This window comes from Triplophysa rosa, linkage group LG21, assembly GCF_024868665.1.
Source record: "Triplophysa rosa linkage group LG21, Trosa_1v2, whole genome shotgun sequence".
In the NCBI taxonomy this organism is placed as follows: domain Eukaryota; kingdom Metazoa; phylum Chordata; class Actinopteri; order Cypriniformes; family Nemacheilidae; genus Triplophysa; species Triplophysa rosa.
The window spans coordinates 7,549,599-7,570,331 of NC_079910.1; the positions used below are offsets into that span (position 1 = coordinate 7,549,599).

The following is a 20,733-nucleotide window of genomic DNA, read 5'->3' on the forward strand; positions in this document are numbered from 1 at the left end:
ACCTTTTACTACCTGTCTTTTAATGTCAATATAATGTCACAGTACTGGATCAGTGACACTGAGACCACCCTGCCTTCACATCACTGAGCTCTGACCACTGATGCAGGCATATCAACTGAGTTATGCACTCTCCACCAGACAAGCATGACCACTGCTTCAGCCGGTAAAGGTCTGTTAGCAACAGGGTCTTTTGTGGCATGATGGATTGGCTGTGTCATACAGAGCACAACCACGGTGCATTGATCATTCACTGACACCTACATTCCCCTGCTACAGGCTGGCATCTGGGTGATAGCTGGGCTAGGTGGTTACTTGGACCAAGTCGAAAAAATGATGTCTTAATGACATCACTGAGAATGAGTAATAATAGCGATGCTTGCTTTATCAAGCATTTCTTTTGTTTACTTTATGAATTATGAATGTAATGTAATGGTAACTGATTGACTGCAGAACATCTGCAGTAAACTTTATCAGATATTAGGAATTCATGGGTTCTTGTGATAGGACACATTTTTAAGTAGGCTTGAGAATGATTAGAACTCCGCAGGGCTAAAATAGCACTGGAGAGGTAATTACACAGGGCTTGAGAGACTCTGCTGCCCCTGTTGATAGAAGACAACAAGTGTAACTCTGAGATCAGATGCATAATGCATAAGAACTAAATGACTGTAAATTGTGATGCCTGAGCTTGCTTGACTTTTAAACAAACACCACTACATTAAGTCTAGTGGTATTCTGAATAATATAACTAAGCCACATCTAACGAATTTCTAAATACTGTTTACATCTCAAATGAAATGCTTGTAAAAGTAACGACCAGGCAATGGGCAATAAGGTGAGATGTGCTTTATTGAAAATACAGTCACAGCTGAACACCGCATGCAACTAAATGTAGATTTATTTAGATCATCATTTTTAAAATTATTTTATTATATTAATATATAATCAAATAATTAAAATAACCTTTCAAATACAGACGGTCTAGAGCTATCTGTTGTAAATTAAACATTTTGTTATTAAATGTTTTTATTTTTTTATTTGTTTGGTGCCCACAAAATCAACAAATGAATACATGAACAACACTTTTTAACTTTCCAAAAACGTATTTAAAAAGCATTGTCATTGCAATAATCTGCTCAACGATGTATCAATAAAGAATCCAAAAGAGTCATGTTTGGAAATTAACTGTTTTTGGACATGACATCATTAATCCAGGGAAGGTAATTGCTAACTTTAGTATAAACCCCATAATATCCAGGTTGGGCACACCCATAACCCCATGACACAATGCCGCCTATAAACCAGTTTTGATTATGGCTATCAAAAAACACATAGGGTCCTCCACTGTCCCCCTCACAGGAGTCTACTCCTCCCTGAGCATACCCAGCACATATCATGTTCTCTGTCACTATTAGTTTACCTGTATCTCTCTCAGTAGAGTCATATTTGGCTTTACAGTTCTCAAAATCAGCCACAGGTAAGTGTGCATACTGGAGACGAAGGGAATGTATTCCACGTACATTTGGATTCCGCACACCCCAGCCGGATACCTTTCCGATGTCATCAGCCCTCAAAAGAAAACGTTCGTCTTTCCCAGGTAAACACACAGGCATTACAGCTTCACTGACATGTACCTTATTCTCCAGTTTAATCAGGGCAATGTCATTGTTGAAGTTGAGGTTATCGTGATGGTACTCGGGGTGAATAAAGATTTTCTCTGGAATGGCAACCACTGCCTCTGCATCCTGATACCTGACTATGCCCATCTTCAGCTTTAGGTTGGTAGCATCTTCGTAGCTTTGCAGGACATGGGCAGCAGTAAGTGCCCAGTCATCTGACAGGAGAGAAGCGCCTCCTATGAACTTGGTGCCCACCAGTATCATGGCCTGCCAGGGAATGTCATTTTTCTCAGCGTTCTTTCCTCCAATCACCCTGGAAAGTTTTTCTTTGGACTTTCCACAAACTTTCAGGATGACAGACAAAAGATCAATGTTTACATGTCAAAAAAGAAAGGACGAGAATGGGAATTAATAGTGGATAAAACTAAATAAACGTTTTGTAACGTTTTTGAAGTGTCACTTTTTAACTACATCTCTACATACTTTGTGCATTCTCCTATATTCTCCTGTAACCTTGTGGGATGCTTTTAAACCATTTTAAAATTAACATTTTGCTAAGAAATGTGGTGTAGGCACAGCTTCTATTTGTACAAAACAAATTTCAAGCATAAGCACTTTTCAAGATTACAAGGACCAGTCAAAAGAGTCCAAACTTTTTACTAGTAGTGAATATTAAGCATCTAAAACAAAGCACAAACATTAGTATACAATATACTCACTTGGTAAGCATTTTGGAAGCATTTTTCTTCCCAGGGCATCTCTCCAGTAGCCATCGTGTGCGCAGGTATACACTCCTAACAGAAAGAAAAATAAAACTCTTTATAGTTTTTCTCGATCAGTATTATGTTTGCCATCCATCTGTGAGATATGTGCAGTACCATACCATTTGTCCCAGCCTCCATTGTGTAGAATTCATTGCAGGAATACTCAATGACAGACTGATATATGGTTGTGGTGAATTTCACACTTCCATTATAAATCTGAACGGGCTCTCCACAATCCATAACTGCAAAACAGAAAAATGTCACAATTTTTTTTTTACATAAAAAGGCCAGTATATCGTGGAGACCTAAGCATACCAGTTAAAGTTGTATCAATAAATACATTTTAGGTCAAGTGAAGTAAACATCTTACTCTTAAAGTTTAATTTTAGTAACAGTAGTTTAATTTTGAACTGAATCTGTTTATATTTTAATACTTTAAATTTTTATTTATAAAATATATTTGTATCCATCTCACGTTTTGTTATATCTTGGTCATATTTGACTGCAATCTTTATTCACATTATTTACAAAATTGTTGTCTTCTTTACCTCGTACACAAAGGAATACTGTTCAAATGTTTTCATTTCGTTTGTAAGCACTCTATTTTCTAAATTGTCAGTAAGAACTCTCTCCACTTTAGCCTGCACTAAAGCCTCAGGTTTTAAAACGTACCTCCTTCTTGTAGCATTAAACCCCCATTGACGATTATACACACTTCATGCTTATCTGGGATTTCTGAACAACTTACTGACGCATTCAGACATCGGTCCATTCCAAAAGCCACCCCTGAGGCATGTGGCTTGATAAAAGGGCAAACTTTCCTCCCCCTAAAGATGTAGAAAGTCACTTTTAAGTCCATGAAGATCTAAACAAGCCCTTTTTCCCCTTACACTTTTGAGAACATGAAAGGAAGAATGATTACCAGATTTAACTCGTAGCCCAGATCACATGTGACATTGAACGTGTCCGTCATGATATACTGAGGTTGCAGGGGATGAATATGTCCGTGTTTAGGAGCCACAGGGTTTGGACAAGGCTTGGCTATGAAAGAAGGCAATGGTGAGCACTTGAAAAAGTAATGATAGCACACATTTCAACATGAGAAAAAAACATACACCATTAACTCTTGTCATTTAAATGTATGTGATCGCTAATGTCTACAGTTTCTCTGCAGACAACCATCAGATATGAATAGGCCTACTGGTTAAATCCTGGTTATTTTGTTGTTGTTGTTCGGTTGCACAACATTGTTTTTCAAAGAACCAATAATGTTGGGCATTTCTAATACATAATTTACAAACGTTCCTTAAAAATCCTCACTTCTCAAAAATCTTAAATAAATAGGCATAATGCTTCTTCCTTGATATTAAACACTACAGTGGCTTGTAAATTACCTGTGCTTGTATACTTGATCTTCCAGCCTTTGTTTTTCCCAGAACTATCTGTCCCGAATGTCACATGCACTTCATGTGTGCCCGTCTCTATTTTGTCTGGCGAGGTCTTCCCGCAAAACGGGCCGTACTCTCTCCCACCTGCAGTTATCTGACAAGCAGAGATAAAGCAGGGATTTTTCACGCAAGCGGCCTAAATGGACAGTTTGAATTGTCCGTTTATACGGACGGCAACAGATAAACAAGTCTCTAGGGAGATGTGAAGGTGAGCAGAAATAATAGGCAGCTGTGGAGGGCATGAGAGAGCATACATTATGTATTCAACAGCCCTCAGGTCAGTGATTAGTGGAGTCGACTGATGTTTAACATCAGCGCAGTAGAGACCAAATTTGTTTTTACAGGCATTGAGAAAAGACTGAAAGACTGCAAATTCACTGAGCCATTAAAAACGTTTGAGGCCATTAAAGGGAATAGGATTCAGTCATTAAAAAAGTGCTTTGATAGAGAGAGTAAAAATCATTTCAGGTAAAAAAAGAACAAGAATATTCTTAAACACTTAGCATGTTTATTTTCACGAAGAGGCTTGCTGTGCCTTTCCTTCCACTTAACAAGCACTTGAGACTCTCTTCAAACATGTTTAATCTAAATTATATTACTCAAGCATAACATTAATCTTCGGTATATATTACAGCAGTGATTTCAAAACACCAAACTGCAAAATACAAAACTTTGTGCTGATTATATTAAGCAGATTAAAACATTTAATTTATACTAAAAAGTCAAATCACTATAAAATATAATTTGTATTTATTTAGCACCTGAAAGAAACTTTCAGTTGTAATTCAATTGCTTATTTTTGTGGAAAACACAAAAGACATTTTGCAGAATGTCCTAAACTTTTCTTTTTTGGGTGAACTATTTCTTTAACTCTCTAAGCATCCACGGTATCTTTGAAATCTTCAATCTTTATTTCATGAGAGGGTCTACACAGTTCCCCTAGGAGCCACAAGGATGAATGACTCACACAAAATGTGTCCATGTTTTCATGGCTGTTGTTTTAAACTTAATCTACCACCCTAGCTGGAATGCTGTCAGCACTTGCTGATTGTAAAATAACCAACCTTGAGGATGTCATAAGGGCAGGGGATTTCAGGATGAGTCTCCACATCAAATGGGTCCTGAAAGTCCAGGGTTACTTGGAAGCCTTCCATCAAACTGATTGTGTAATCACACTGGCTCATTTTGGGGTAAACGCCAGGGTACTCTGGACTGCCAAGTTCTCCTGACCTCTTGTGAAACACCTGCCCGCTACACTCAACTACAGTGGAAGAAATGCATTTCTGGGAATTGTCAAAATGACACACATTTAAATTCAACAGATACTGTTTGTGCAACATTTAACACTGAGATGTGCAGGAAATTGCAACATTGATTTGCAACGCAGAAGTAAATGTACTTTTTAACCTGTACAATGGCCTAAAGGAAGAGCCTTTTTACCTTTAGAGTGACATGACAGTTATGAATTAGTTTGCAAAATGAAGTAAAATGTTCATCAGACCCATATGAACTTGAATATATGAGATGATAAAGCAAGATCAAGGTATTAAAGCTTGTCATTTCTGTGTTATATTTTTGACAAGGATGGGTAATAATACAAATAACAAATATAGAAAATAAAGATATTAAATGACTAAAAATTATAAAAGAATTTGATAAATTAATAAATCATATTTATATAGTATGCTTAAATGTATTATAAGTTTTTTACTGAGATTTCAAACAAATAATCTAAAGAAGTTATTCTCAACTGTTAATGTACTACTGCAGTTTGCTCTCAAAAAAGGTTAAATTTACTGAAACCATTAAAACATTTATGGTAATTGCAATAAAGTAAAATATCAGCCCATATGCTATTAAAAAAAATCTATAATATTGTTGGGGAACAACAATTAACTAAACATTAAGCTAAAATAAATATGCAACTTTATGGCAATATAAAAATAAACAAATAAATAATAAAACAACAAAAGAACTTAACAAAATTGCTAACATTAAATCTAATATGAACACGAAAACTAAAAATATACAAATAAAAGCTCATTCAAAAATGAATAAAACTACAATAAAACTGAAAACAAAATATCTCTGTTCTCAACTAAAGTACATGTTACAAACAATTACAATAAATAATCTCAATTGAGAAGGGCAAAGGTCTGGTAATTCGTGTGATTAAATGATTCAGACACAAGCCATTGTTTCTGTCCTCCCTTCTGTGCGGTATGATGCGATGCTTCTATCTTCCCCATTAGCAAAGAAAAACAATTAGGAGTCATGTCTGGGCTGGTAATTGTGATTAATTACCCACCATTAGCACTGTATTGCACCTTGAAACATGGTATCAATTTTCAACTGATTTCTATAACACCGTTCCCTTTGAAACCAATGATAATTAACCTGGACTCACAGAGTCAACTGCTTTTAACAGGCATGCAAGCGCTAACGCTGCCCACACACATTATGTGACTGAATTGTGATTTAGGGTAAAACTGGTCAACTCCGACCACAACGACAGTTAACATTAGTATTTTACTGTAAATTTGGGGATTTTGAAGGGGGGAATGGAGCAGGTGCGCTTAAATAGCACTTGATGTCTAATTCATTGGAAACGAGGGAAAAAACAAACATGCCTGCACAAAACCCACTGCAATGTTTTCTGTGCTTTACTGTGACCACGCTATCAATGATATAACAACCCACTATACTATTTGGTGACTCCATTTCCTGCTCGATTATAGCGTGTGCCGTCTCAATCAGGAGCTGTTGACAGGGCTGATAGATAGTGTTTGGCGAGCCGTGGCTACCCAGCCTGCTGCTGTCACCGTAGTCTTAATAGGTCTGTAATGTAACGTTCACCATTTGCAGCAGAAATAATAGAATTGATATTTGTCTAATTATAATAAGGTTTGTTTAAAAACCTTACTCTCAAAAAAGGATGTGTTAGTGTTATGGAATTTTACTACACTACATGTTTTTAACACATTATGAGTCATCTCTGTTGAGTTTGTGTTAAATATAAAAGTGGCAACACAAGGTTGAGTTAAAAGTAACACAAAATGTGTCACAGAGATGATTGAGCAGATTGTTTTGTTTTAACACAATAGTTTTTAGAGATGTTTTGTGTTTTAAAAGTTTTAAATAGCCAGCGTTTGTTACTCAGAAATGTGTTTATTGCTATTTGTAGCTTGAATATTGATCTGCAACTATTCATAACTCTAATAATTTTCCCATGACGCCTGGTTAAAACATACTATGTCATACCATGATACAGCCAGGTTTGGTATCAATGGCAATACATTTGATATATACTATACTACTGTTTTTAATAACAACCATGTTCATGTTCCATAGTGTTTATGTAAAAGGTATACAATAAAATTACATACAATAAATCATAAACATGAAAATATATCATCATGTCTATAAGCATATATGGTCTACTGCGAAAAATATTGTACAAAATCAAATCAGCAAGTGCTAGTCCCTACCATGCTATTCATATCCCTGTATTTGTTTTATAACCTAAGCATATATCATGATATCACTTAAAGTTCATATTAATAACTACGCAGAATAACTACAGGCCAGGGGTGTCATCTGTTCTGGGATCAGCCTTACCAGTGCAGTGTCTCTTATCAGCATGGAGCTGATATCCCAATCTGCAAGTGCAGTAAAAGCCCCCAACATAATTATGGCAATTATGGTCACACGCTGGTTCTCCATCCACAGTGTTCAAGCACTCGTCAATGTCTGTTAAAAGTGAAAAGAGGCTGTTTAGCTACAGTTCGCACTTGCAAGTATGGATTTTGATTCATATATTACTCCATAAGATCGTTCCATCTATGTAGTGGGTTTCGTGTGATGAAATAGCTAAATATGACTTAACACTGTAAAAGAGAAAGTCAGTCATGCAGCGAGACAATGAGGAAGAGAGACAACCATGCATTAAGGCGTTGAGACACAAGTGGATAAAGGGATTCATGCAGTGAGAAAGATAGATAGTCATGTATTGATGCTTCACTGTCTCCATCACCTTCTGCTGAATAAAATGCCTGAAATCCTGTGAATCGAACTTCATTGGAGTAATCTGACCTGAAGACCACAGACATGGTGTTGGTGGCAGAATAGATGACAGTGTTTTTAGGTGCATCCCCATAATCTTTCTCTGCCTCGCCACAGAACCGGACTGTTTCATTACCTTCAGAGAACACCTGTAAAAACAGTGTGGGCAAGTACAAGTCTAAACCATAACACATATCATTTCTTACAAGCTTAACATTACAAGAATAATAGACATTTCCTGGTATACTTTATCCATATGATTAGCCCACTTTTAAAGGTTTGTAATGATATGGCTCTAACCTGAAGGTAGTCATATTCACAGCGATGAGATGGCTCAAGGTTAAAATAAGTGAAATAGAGGCGTAATCTGTGTCCTTCAGGTCCTGTGATATTCCAAACCATGCGCTGGTTGTTGGGATAAACGTTCGGGAAGTTTGGTGATGTGAAGCTCCCAAACAGTCCTGACAGTGCTAAACCAGAGGCTAATGGTAGCAGAATGACCAAAACCAAGGATACGCTAAAACAAATCACCACATGAAAACATCTGAGGTATGTCAGTCATCCATGTCCATCTTGCTGATAATGTAAAGATCCTGTCACAATCCCAACACAAGTGAAACAAACTTCACACTTAACACATGACAGTTAACACATCTGAACATTTTCCATACCTGTTCATCATTCCAGAAGATCACAAACTTAAATTCGTCTCACAAAAACATGTCCTGTTTACCTCTGCAGAGCATCAGTGTTCTACAGGTTACTGAACCAGCTGTCCAGTAAATGCTGCTGAGCAAACAATACTCTGTAGTAACAGTTCTTTTGATTTTCATTGTTGTAAATATTGGATTGAAGACATAGCAGTGGAGAAGTTAACTTGTTTATACACTTCTTTTCTAATAGATTTTGTCATTGATCCGGTTTGACTGTGTAGCACAATCACACAGATTTAGACTGCAAGTAAGTCGACGGTTTCATTAAGATGGATGATTATAGTAAATACAGGCCCTGCTTATCAGCAAAAGAGAACTGTGGATTCTGGAGTCTGTACCTCTCACCAAGGGTCAATAATTGATTTTTTCTTGCGTGTGCACTTGCAAACAGCTTGCACAAAACAACAACTACAGATGAAAACATTAACAAATCTTATTCAAGTTAATTGATATATAATTTTAAAGGAAATATTTAAATAGATTCATATAAAGTATTACACTATAAAATGCTAGACAGAGGCATCTCAATAGTGGACTTTTGGACAGCGCTGTGTATTTTGGAAATTGCTAAATGGATTATCAAGACTCTAATAATACTGCAAATATGTTAAAATAGAACCACATAGCAAAGCGGACCCACCTAAACAATGGTTTCCTTACAACACCAACCGTTGATCAGTTTTTGCTGTGTTGTGGTAAAGACTGGGTGGACTGATCACACTCACATGACAAAGCACGCATTTACAGACATATTACATTTTCTGAAATATACATACTGTTGTGCCACAGGCAAAGACACCCAATGTTTGTGATGAAAAAACAAGAGGTGATGTTGAAAGCCTGTTGGTGTCGCACACGGCAATTACTCTGAGAGCAGAGTTAATTCTAAATGCCTTTGTAATACTGCATTCCCTTTCATTTAAACCTTTTGGCACGAATGAAATGGGTATTTAATGATTCTAAAATATTATTTCAGTAAGAGTGAGAAAAAGTGAGAGAGATGCAGAATTAGTGGGTGAGACAGGGAGAGAGAAAAGGGGAAAGTGTGAACAAAGCCAGATGTTCAACAAGCAAGCTTATTATAGAGCCCTCATTTTCAATACGTTACGCTGGTAATGGCTGATGTATGAGGAGATTACAATAATTATCCTCATAAATGACAAAAGTATTCCCAGCTGTGCTTGGTCGTGCTGATTGTGGCTGTCTAGTGTAATCTGCTGACCTCTGTCTTTATGCCTGCTTGAGGTCACAGGTTGTGCCACAGCTAAAGTGATTCTTGAGGAGGAAATAACAGTTCAAACTGCTTTATCACACTCAAATACACTGTCTACACCTCACGCGAGTGACGCCATGCAATGCAATGTGACACGACAAAAACCCATAAAGAACATGGAATTTGTTGTGTCATATCGCGCTGCATCAAGTGTGGCTTTATTGTCTTTCTCGCACAGCATCGCACCAGTCGCGTATGGTGTAGACAGGGTTTGAGGCTTTTTAAAATGAATAAAAACAGAGAGAGAGAAAATGGAACAGTTCTTTTTAAACAGCTCATTCTGCAACATTCACAGTTGTCAGAACACATTCTCCTGAACTTGAAGCTTTGATTGCTTCAAGTTCTAGAAGGCCCCATCCAATAGGTGTAGTGGTAAGTGCTTTGGGTTTATAATGGGCAGGTCATTGGTTTGAGAACTGAGAAGTAGATTCTCAAGATGCAGATTCTAGGAGTTTCAGCCTTATAGCACTTTTTTTTTCAATTAAATCAGGAGAACGTACTCTGACAACTAAGAATGCTGTTGTCAGATAAGGTTCCCCTGTGTTCAATGAGAAAACCAATGACCCCCTTGAACTTGGGGGTCCCCTTAAACTTGAAGGCTTTCAAGGATAAACTTTGCCAGTTATAGCATGGGGAACGGTATCTGACAGCTGAGATTTTGCTGTCAGATACCATTCCCCCACCTTTCATTGGGATAGAAAGTTCATACTCGTCTTATATTCACACTGCTTACTTTCAACACATCATGAAGAAGGCTCATAGAGTTTCAGCCTTATATCGTTAAAATTTTCAAAGCAGGAGAACGTACTCTGACAATGTAAGTTGAATTCAGAAAGGTTTCCCGTGTTCAATGAGAAAAAAGGAAGGAAGGCAGGACTAAAAAACAACAACAAACTTGTGACACTACACCAGGTGGACTATTGGATGTGGCCCCATTGATAATGAAGCCCTTCAAGGCAAAACATTACCAGTTAGATTTTGCTATCATATTCCGTTCCCCCACCTTCCATGGCATAGCAAATTTATAGCAGTCTCATATTCACACTGCTGACTTTCAACACAACAAGAAGTAGATTCTCAGAGTTTGAGCCTTACAGTATATTACTACATTTTTTAAAAGCATGAGAACATACTCTGAAAATGTAAGTTCCTGTCAGATAAAGTTCAGATAAGGTGTTCAGATAAGGTGCCAGATAAGGTCCCCCTTGTGTTCAATGAGAAAAAAGAAAGGGAGTAAGGATGCAAACCAACAACCTGCCCACCACAAACCCAATACACTAACAACTACACCAGAGGGCCTATTGCATAGGGTCCCATTGAACTTGATGCCCTCCAAGACTAAAACTATACCAGTTATAGCAGGGGGGCAGGATCTGACAGCTGACATTTTGCTGTCAAATATGGTTCCTCCACCTTCCATGGGATAGAACGTTCATAGCAGTCTCATATTTACACTGCTGACTTTCAACAGAACAAGAAGTAGGTTCTCAGAGTTTCAGCCTTATATAACTAAAATTTTCAAACAACGCAGGAGAACGTAGTCTGACAGCTGAAAATGTTGCTGTCAGATACGGTTCCCCTGTGTTCAATGAGGAAAAAACGTTTTCCTGCTTTGAACACAGGGGAACTTATCTGACAGCAACTTACATTGTCAGAGTACGTTCTTCTGCTTTGAAAAATGCATTTAACCCATCCAGAGAGTAGTGAACACACGCACAGCAAGTCGTGAACACATGTACACCCGGAGCATTTTTTAAAACACTTATAGAACAATCACAAGGGATATGTGGTTAAGCCAAACATTTTTCCACCACGAAAATCCTTTCTCTGAGCAGCACAGCAATGCTCATTGTACCATAAGTAATGAAGTGCATCCTGATAAGACACCAGCCATAATGGAAGATGTCACTTTAATGTGGAATGGCCCCTTATAGAACCTTGTGAACACAATACATATCCAAAATCAATAGTGAAGATTCAAAAAGCAACAGAATCACACTTGCAAGTGAGACTCCAGGCTAAGGGATTAAAAACATCATAGGCTAATGCAGCTTGGTTTTGTTAAACCATACTGTATTTTAATGTATGTAGATTTTCATGTAGATTTTGAGGAATTCTGTTGTGTGGTAGCTTCGAGAGAAGGCTGAATTTTGTGTGGGAGTTAATCAGGCATTGACGCTGTAATTTTCCTTTCTCCATCATGCATGCCACGCAGGTGACCTAAAAATACAAACTGCAACAAAGATGAACAGAACAATGCCAAATATTATTGTGGCTGTCAGTTAAACAAGTCCATGTTTCTAACACCAGGCATGCTGCTCAATGATCTGTTTAAAGGCATAGAGACTAAAACAAAGTTATATTATGTTATTAATGTCATTATAATTAGAACTTTCTATTTGCCCAGCTGGAAAGAAAATACTACAATCCATTTCACAGCATTTCATTTTCCCTGTGGTTTAACTGTGTCATGAACTGACTAACAAACAAAAAGGTCTCAGACGTTTTCCAAAATAGGATTTATTATTTTTCAATAATAAACAATTCATTGGTGTGTCCACTTCACCTGTGGGGTCAGAGATCATAAAGTATACTGAACAGAGACCTCTGAACATGCCATCATGTCTAACACTCCAATAATTTCCAGTTTGGCCATCAAATGTCTGCATGCTAGGACAGAAACAATTGGGTTGTCCAAAAAATACTGTAAGGCAGCTTCCTCACTGTCCGGTCAGTCAGTACTTTGAACAGTTATTGTTGTTTTTTTGTCAGTTTGGTGATGCAGGTGGCACATAAAAATGACCAATTCAACGTCAAAAGATTTCAATAATTATTCTTCGCTAAGACAAAGAATTTTATAAATCAACCACCTGCACTGTTAGACAATATTTTTACTGAGTGCAACTTAAAAGTGCACAGCAAAGAACATGATTCATGTATTTAAATGTGTTTTCCATGTCTGGTGATAACCGGGTGTCCTGTTGTCTGTGATCAAGCTTGATATTATTCAATAGTCTGTGGTTAAGCTATTGTCAGGTTGAATTCTACACCGAAGCTGTGAGTGCCGCACCTGGCACCATTTCTCGTCCCAGACACCTCACTTGTCGTCACTGGTGCAGAGCGTCGTGTCAAAGCCGCTGATTTGGTGGACGGCCACAGGCCCACAAGAGAACGTAAATAGCCATATGGGGACTTAAATCTGTGAAAGATGCATCAAGGTCTAAATTGAAAGAATAATTGCAATCTGACATACGGGCGAACTTCAGTGCGAAGGGATTCAGCCTTGATTTATCACAAGTAATTTCCCTGTCATTAGCTGTACTGTTTAAAAGGCCATACACAGGTTTTGGAGATTTTATCAAATACCCCCCCAGCCCCCCATATCTCTGTTTCCTAAATCCACCCCAGTGTACCGACATCACACGTGCAGTCTAAGCATGGTACCATTTTTACTCTGATTGTACTGTATACATAAACACATACTACTAAACGTTAGTAAACTATGGAATGTTGTGACTAAAATATAGAATAACACAAATGCAACTAATTTATAGCAATTATGTTGTAACTAAATACATTTGAAATAAAGTGTAAATTATTGTAATTAATGTCTATCTCTACTTATAATTTGCCATGTTGACCGGAACTGCTCACAAGCTTTTCACCTACTGTTGCACTTGTGTATATGGTAAAAGGATTTGATTTGTCCCCCTTTGCCTAGAATTTGCGAAAACATACTTTATTTACCAGCTTCTTCAGGTCTCACCCTGCTTTTACAAATACTATACTTCTGTTCAAAATACACTTTTATAATGTTTCATAATGATGGTAAAACATTGGCCTAATTATGTGTATATAATACTTTTCAAGTATTGACACATGCAGCATGAGCATGCTATTTAATTAGAGTCAAGTCTCAACCGAGTTACCTGTGGCATTTCTAGAAAATAAGATCTGATAAGAGAGCAGGAAAAAGACTGATGAGATTCACGCAAAATTTCATTTCAATAATATAAACTTTAAAGAATAAACTATCCTAGCAAACCTTATCACACTATATAAACACTATTGTTATATGGTCTCAGTAAATTACTTTTTTATTCTGAACAATGAATAAAAATAAAATGATGTACAGATTTTCACACCCTTAGCACTGAACCTACAGTTATCAAGTTGACAGAAATACTCATTATTCCCACAGGTAATCTGTTTTACGCCATCACTGTCATTGTCGACTTTAAAGCTAAAGGTTTTTTCATTTAACTGAATAATGGATGTGCCATCCAAATCTGTTCACCGTACAATTGTGTAAACTAACAAACATATTATTTGTTTTGAGCAATAGACGTTACATCTAATGCAGTCGGTGAGTTCAGTACACACAAAAGCTTAACTACAGAGGAATCATAAACGTGCCTTGCATTTTTCTTGTACAGCCTGTATTATTCCTTCAGATTGAGACGTTAGAGGGGAATGAGAATTACACTGTAATTGCTTTCTCATAAACCCAAATGATGAGACAAGCCACAGAATCAAACCCTTGTCAATATCCCAGAGGCCATGTAGAGGTGGAGGCGCCCACCGAGGGCTACATAGGAGACTCGACATGAAGTTCTAGATGTCCTTCTCAACAGCCGCTAATGACGCCTGATGTGTTGTGCTGTGACTGCTTAGCTAGTCAGCCCTGGCTAAAAGCATATCATTATCCCTCTCAGCGCACCCTACACTGCAGAAAATTAGATGTCACAGACATGAGGAAGGGATGCAGGATGCCTGTAACCATAGAGACCCTGCCCATCACTGAGGGGACCGGTTCAGGAAGGAGGGACAAAGTCTTCACAAGGGTCATATGAGGAGGCACAGTACACACTTCTGTTTGTTCTCATTGCGTTTAGACTGATAATTTAAAAAAGAAATCTGGCAGCTGGAGTAAGCTGCCCATATTCTCTGTTATTTAGAAAGACTTGGTCCCCTTTACAATTTCGGATATCAAACAGCATTACTTTATTGCAAAACAAAAACATACCTCAGTAAACACAGCTCAGTAATTACTCCATAATCCGACCGTTTATTGTTGCAGTGCGCCACACATTAATGTGGTATTGTCTTTGAGGGGTCATTTGGAATCTCAAATCTGGATAATTATTTTTATGATCATTTGAAAAAAACTGCTTGTTAAAAAGCATCAAATCTGCCGGCTTTATGGCAAACCACACTGTTATGAGCTTCAGAATTAGCATAATTACAAATTGACTACTAGTAGGATATGTTTTTCAAGTGAGCAGATCCGGACTCGTGCTGTTCTCGGAGACGGAGTTAAAAGAAATGAAAGTAAAGCACCATTTGCTAAAAGCTCTCCTTTGAGATTGCGCTTGTTTAAGGCAGTATCACGGATAGCCTGCTAACAAGAGTGGATGTTGTAGCAGCAGCTCATTAGCTGTGCAATGACTATGTATGTCATATCTCCACTTGGTTTCTCTTGCGCTGTGCTGTAATTACTGAGAATGGACTGTGGGAAGGCCACTAAACACAATATTGACTGTCTCGTTTAAGCGCAGAATTGACCTGTGAGACGTGTGCTTTAAATATCTCAATCACAGACTGGCCACTTGTGGAGCAAAGCATGAAATGCTCCAGTTGTAATAGATTCAGCTGCCACAGCTAGAGCTTCATACTATTTGCAGTGATGAAGTCATTACATTTAAGACACAGTAAGAGCAAATAAGACCGTGTGATATGACGTGATTAGACCGTGGAATGGATAGTTTGTTTTTCATCTATGTGGATTCAGTTGCTTATTAGAAAAAGAAAAAAATCTTATTAAACAAGGCTATTAAAATCCATTCTCTTACCATTTTAGGGACTGTAAACGAGAGTAATAATAGCGAAAATGAAAATTCCTGATGTTGTATTGAATCTGTATGCTTTAAAAACTTTTAAAAAAATCATTAGCCTACACATGCCGACAAAAGACAAACAATATTACAAAGTGCCATAAACAACACTATTAATACATTATAAAGTTATCATTATTTATCCTGACGTGATTGAATAATTACTGGTCTCTGAATGACACATTTTGCGACCGGTTTCAATGTTTAATGTTAATGTTGTATTTACATTATTTTATACATTAACATGGTTAGCCTAATGGCGAAATCCAATAAACAGCACCTAAAAAGGTCAAGTTTATTTGTATAGCACTTTCAGTCACTTTTTTTAGTGAAATGTCACGATATTTCAATGAGGGCATTGAGAATATACAAGGGCAAACTAACAGTGACAAAAAACAAACTGCTGAATGTAAACTGAAATCTAATATGCCACAAACGTCTCACACTCTGTTCCCAAAAGATCTTTAGAAAAGAGGTGAGTCTGTGTTCAAAGAATAACAGTGTTTGACATGAGCAAATGTGTCCCGACCTACAGTATACCCGGGGGTACTTGAAGAACCTACAGCTCAGTGAAGGGCAAATAACTCAAATAACACCAAATATAGATTTTGAATCACCAGTGGCAATATTTCCTTTAATAGCGAGGTCTTCTACTTTCTTTGATTTCAAATGTCTTGGTTACTCGACCATGCTATGTCTGTCTGTTCTATAGTCCATACATTCAAATGTCACCACAAAACCGAATCAAGAAATATTGATGGTGATAGAAAACATCGCTGGTGGCAACAGGGCAAGGCAAACAGAGAGACAACGCAGAAGTAATTAAGTGAGCGTGCACTCTGTAACAAAATCTAACGTGGAACATAATGGCATTTACGTAGCAGTAAACATTACTCACCGCTTGCCAGCGGATAAAAGAAAGTCTAAGAACAAGACATTCTGATTAGAGCATTTGACGGGCTGACTCAAACTATTTTAAGTTTCTTAGTTAAACAGTGCACGGCACTGTATTTGTGGTGCGTCTTTATGTTACATCCCCTAATCATGGCATTGGGCAGCACTATTGAACGGTATTGAACTAATCAGCATGCTCATGAACATTAATTAAGTGGCTTACCAGCACTGCGCCCAGTAATCACTGCTCAAATGCAGCTTGCTCATGAATATTGATTAAGAGACGTAATATTCGCAGTTTGGTGCATGCGCGTTTGTTCTGGTCACTACTGAAGCGAGTTGTTTAAAGGGGTCATATGGTGCGAATACGTGTTTTTCTGTGTCTTTGGTGTGTTATAAGTTGCCCGTGCAAGCATTAGACACGTAAAATTGCAAAAATGTAAGTGTCGGAACAAAAGATGCATTCAATCTAAAAGTGAATGCTAACCAAGACCTACCTGAAACGTGTCGTGTAACCACACCGCCACATATCAGTTCGTCAGTTCTTGGTATGATTTGACTATAAGACCGTCCAAATGTATACGCAAGTAAGGTGGGCGTACCTGTCAGTAGCCTACAATCGCTTTAGAACCTGATGTTCCAAATATGGTAAGAGGCGTTACATTTTCGTCACACGCTTGCAGTATTCGACCAATCACTACGCACTGGTTAACTGGCCAATCATAGCACGCCTCGCTTTTCAGAGAGATGAGCTTTGTAAAAAATCTGCGCGTTTAAGAGAGGCGGGGCAAAGAGGAGATACAAACATGCACGGTATGTGGAAAATACAGCGTTTTTGAACCTTAAATCGTGTATACACATTGCATTACATCTAAAACAAACGATAATATTCGTTTTAGCCGTGAAATACGATCCCTTTCTATTTATACTAAAACATTGTCCCAGTGTCTGTAGCGTTTAGAAAAATGTACCGTTACATTCATTTACCTGAGTATATGTGAATTTGTGCTCATTTCATTGTATTAAATACTGTTGTGAATAGAGTCATTTTGTGTATTTCCAAAAAATAAATATAGAAGTTAGTTCGAATTCTAAATTCATGTTCAGGTGGAAGTATGCCTTTAGATCAAAGGCATAGCAATCAAAAATCTTTTGCTTGCCACTAGCAGCTTTGATGTCCTCTCACAATGATCTCATTGTAGCTCAGGGCACTTGAATAATGGGCAGTTTTTCCTTTGCTTCACACAAACCTTTTTTAAATAAAACATATCCTGGAGTCATCCATTTGAGTCTATCCATCAATTAGCATTAACTAAACTGAATCAAGAATGTGCCACTTTTATACAATGGCCATATAAATGATGATAATTGTGCATTTTCACTTTAATAATAAAACTATTTGTGTCTTTATTCTATTCATTAGACCTGTCTCTTTGTGTTGGACAAGACTGTTTGTTGGTCCTTTAATTAACTTTGGCCTCAACAGAGTTTTTGAGCAAACTGAACTAACATATGAAATCCCATGTCAGAGACACTGAATTATCATATGCCACTGTTATTGTTTTCATTCTGTGGAAGTCAAATTGTTAAACCCCAAGTAATTACTGTACTATATTATTTTACATAATTTATTATGCTTTCATCCGATTCAAACAGAGCATCCCTTGCAATAAATATCTGCTATTTATAAGCTAGTATGCATGTGCAAATATTTATTTATACAAATCTGAAGAAATGAGTATTACTGATTTCAGAGCACGCATTTGTTAAGCGTAAGTCATCAGTATTCTGGGACAAGACCAGACGTCTATGCTGTTGATGTCATCTGGACTCGACCTTTGAAGTCATTGAAGAATTGAGGAATATTGAGGTCAGGGTGCCCCTGGCACAAGCGCATCAGGTATCTACTGAAAACATAATTTTTCTTTCAATTTATAATGTGATGCTTTTGTGTAGTTCAGCAAGGTATATTGTTCAAACACACACAGGCATGCACAGGTAAAATACACAAAAAACAAATGTATTTCATTCTGTTTCGCTGTATGCGCAAGTAAATCTGATGACAAAACAGCACACTTTGCTTTCAGGGAGGTATTTATTTCTGAACAGCTGTTGTATACTTTTTTAACTTTGTGGTTAAAAAGAGATGCAGTTATGAATTTCCCATTAGGTTTAACAATAGCTAATGAAGCTGTGTCTAAAACTTGTTCATTATACTCCCAATGTTTTTATCACTGTTAGTTGAGGAACATGGTTTAAGAAATGTCAGATATAATATCTGACATTATATTGCATGAAATAGTTTTATACTGATCGAACACTGTCAATTTCGACCTCTTTGAGAATTTTATTTGTGCTGTTTTTAAACACTTATGAATTACTCTGAATTCAAAGCATCCAATTGTCATTGAGCTGTACAGAACTACATACATACTACACATATGTCATTTAGTACTATTTATCTTTTTGGGCTTTTGTCATTTGTATTTGGGTGGAAATGAAAGAACTAGGCCAAGTCATGCCTTACGTCAGCTGATTAATACACACATTTAACAAGTAGGCTTGTATAATAAGTATATGGTCACTTATACAGACACAGTTTGCATAACCGTGTTTCAGAATATATAATTACACACTGTTTGAAGGTAAAAAGCAATGAATTCACACCAACATTATGTAGGTAAAATGATTTTCCTGTTAAAGTTAGACCGTCTTCGGCTGTGTTGATATCACATGTGTATACAAGCTTAATATTTTGGACAACTGTGACTAAACACAATAAAAATATAATCTGTTGGCTTTGATTTACCAGCCAATAATTATTACACAAGGATTCAGTCCCGAATAATGACCTCATACAAACACTTTCATTAGCTGCAATTATATATAATTCAATGACAAGGAAAAATCAGTACCACCACAAAAACTGTCAATTCATTAATTTGGTATATTAAGCGTCAATCAACCACTACTCATCAAATGCCATTAAACGATTCTGTAACGAATATGTGGTCCATTCATTCAGGAAAACATTTATCTGTATTAATAATACATCAACTTAAATCTATCAGTTCTATATTTATTCATCAGATCACAGTGAATGAGACATCCTTTATCAAAAAAGGCTAATATATTAACCATGCTTTCTTCTTTTTTTAATGCTAAAAAACAAAAAATGTCCATAAATAGCTTAATGAATTGATCAATAAATAAATCAAATAAATAAATATAATCATCAATGTCTTTAACAACCAGACTCTGTCAGATTAAGTCCAGAGAGACCCTTCTTCAGACACTGGAGATGGTATGTACAAGGTTTACACAGTTCATGTCATTTATCGGGGAGAATTGCAGAACCGCTGCTGGGCTAGTGCTGTTAGCACGACGTGAAGGTCTTCCAGAAGAAGTTTTTGCAGGGGGCTTTGCGATCGCGCTGTGGAAGCTGTGATAACCGATTGTAGATGGCCCTTTCCTCCAGACGGGACTCCAGGGGCTCCTCCATGTCCATAGGGGCAGGTGCCATCTCCCCGGGCAGCATGTTGTTGTCTACTCCATCCAGCAGCCCAGAGACCAACTTCAGGATCAACTCCTTACGTTCCTTGCTCAGCTCCTGATAAGACAAGATTTTTTAAAAACAGACCCATTCACCAAACAATCAGCTTCTGTGTGAAATACTATTGGTATTTGTACTCTATTTACATGTATCATCTTTTATAAAACAAGATAGCAACAAATATGAAAATTTGATTGCAAAATACAACTTGGAGAAAGGAAAAAGTAAACAGATGTTCATTTTACATCTCAGACAAAGCTTGGCACCCACTCACCCTACTGTGCACTGGGTTCCTCTCCTCCAGTGGAAGCAACGCGGCAGCTCTGACACTGTACAGCACCAGCAAAAGAGACACTAGACTGGCCAAAAACTGCATACTGACAAAACAGCGAGCGAGCGAAAGCTAAAGCGCACAAAGCTTAGTCTGAGAAGCAAAGCAGGACCTTCGAAGTCAGAGTAGCTCCTGGTGCAGAGTAAGCTCGAGAGATATTGGACTTTGAGAGCTTCAGGTGG

At 37.4% G+C, this 20,733-nt stretch overlaps 2 protein-coding genes across 2 annotated transcripts; both read right to left on the reverse strand.

The window, feature by feature from the left end:
• Window positions 1-1,160: 1,160 nt before the first annotated feature.
• Window positions 1,161-17,270, reverse strand: masp2 (MBL associated serine protease 2). Its single transcript, XM_057319764.1, has 11 exons — window positions 17,165-17,270; window positions 8,194-8,410; window positions 7,865-8,042; window positions 7,450-7,581; window positions 4,896-5,092; window positions 3,778-3,925; window positions 3,306-3,424; window positions 3,132-3,210; window positions 2,503-2,625; window positions 2,339-2,413; window positions 1,161-1,963 (listed from the first exon to the last, which is right to left on the reverse strand). The coding sequence occupies exons 1-11, from the start codon at window positions 17,194-17,196 to the stop codon at window positions 1,182-1,184; spliced, it is 2,082 nt and encodes a 693-aa protein (XP_057175747.1). The 5' UTR covers window positions 17,197-17,270; the 3' UTR covers window positions 1,161-1,181.
• A 1,891-nt stretch (window positions 17,271-19,161) lies between these two features.
• On the reverse strand, window positions 19,162-20,712 carry sst7 (somatostatin family member 7). The gene is made up of 2 exons (XM_057320019.1): window positions 20,495-20,712; window positions 19,162-20,277 (listed from the first exon to the last, which is right to left on the reverse strand). The coding sequence occupies exons 1-2, from the start codon at window positions 20,594-20,596 to the stop codon at window positions 20,044-20,046; spliced, it is 336 nt and encodes a 111-aa protein (XP_057176002.1). The 5' UTR covers window positions 20,597-20,712; the 3' UTR covers window positions 19,162-20,043.
• Window positions 20,713-20,733: the final 21 nt, after the last annotated feature.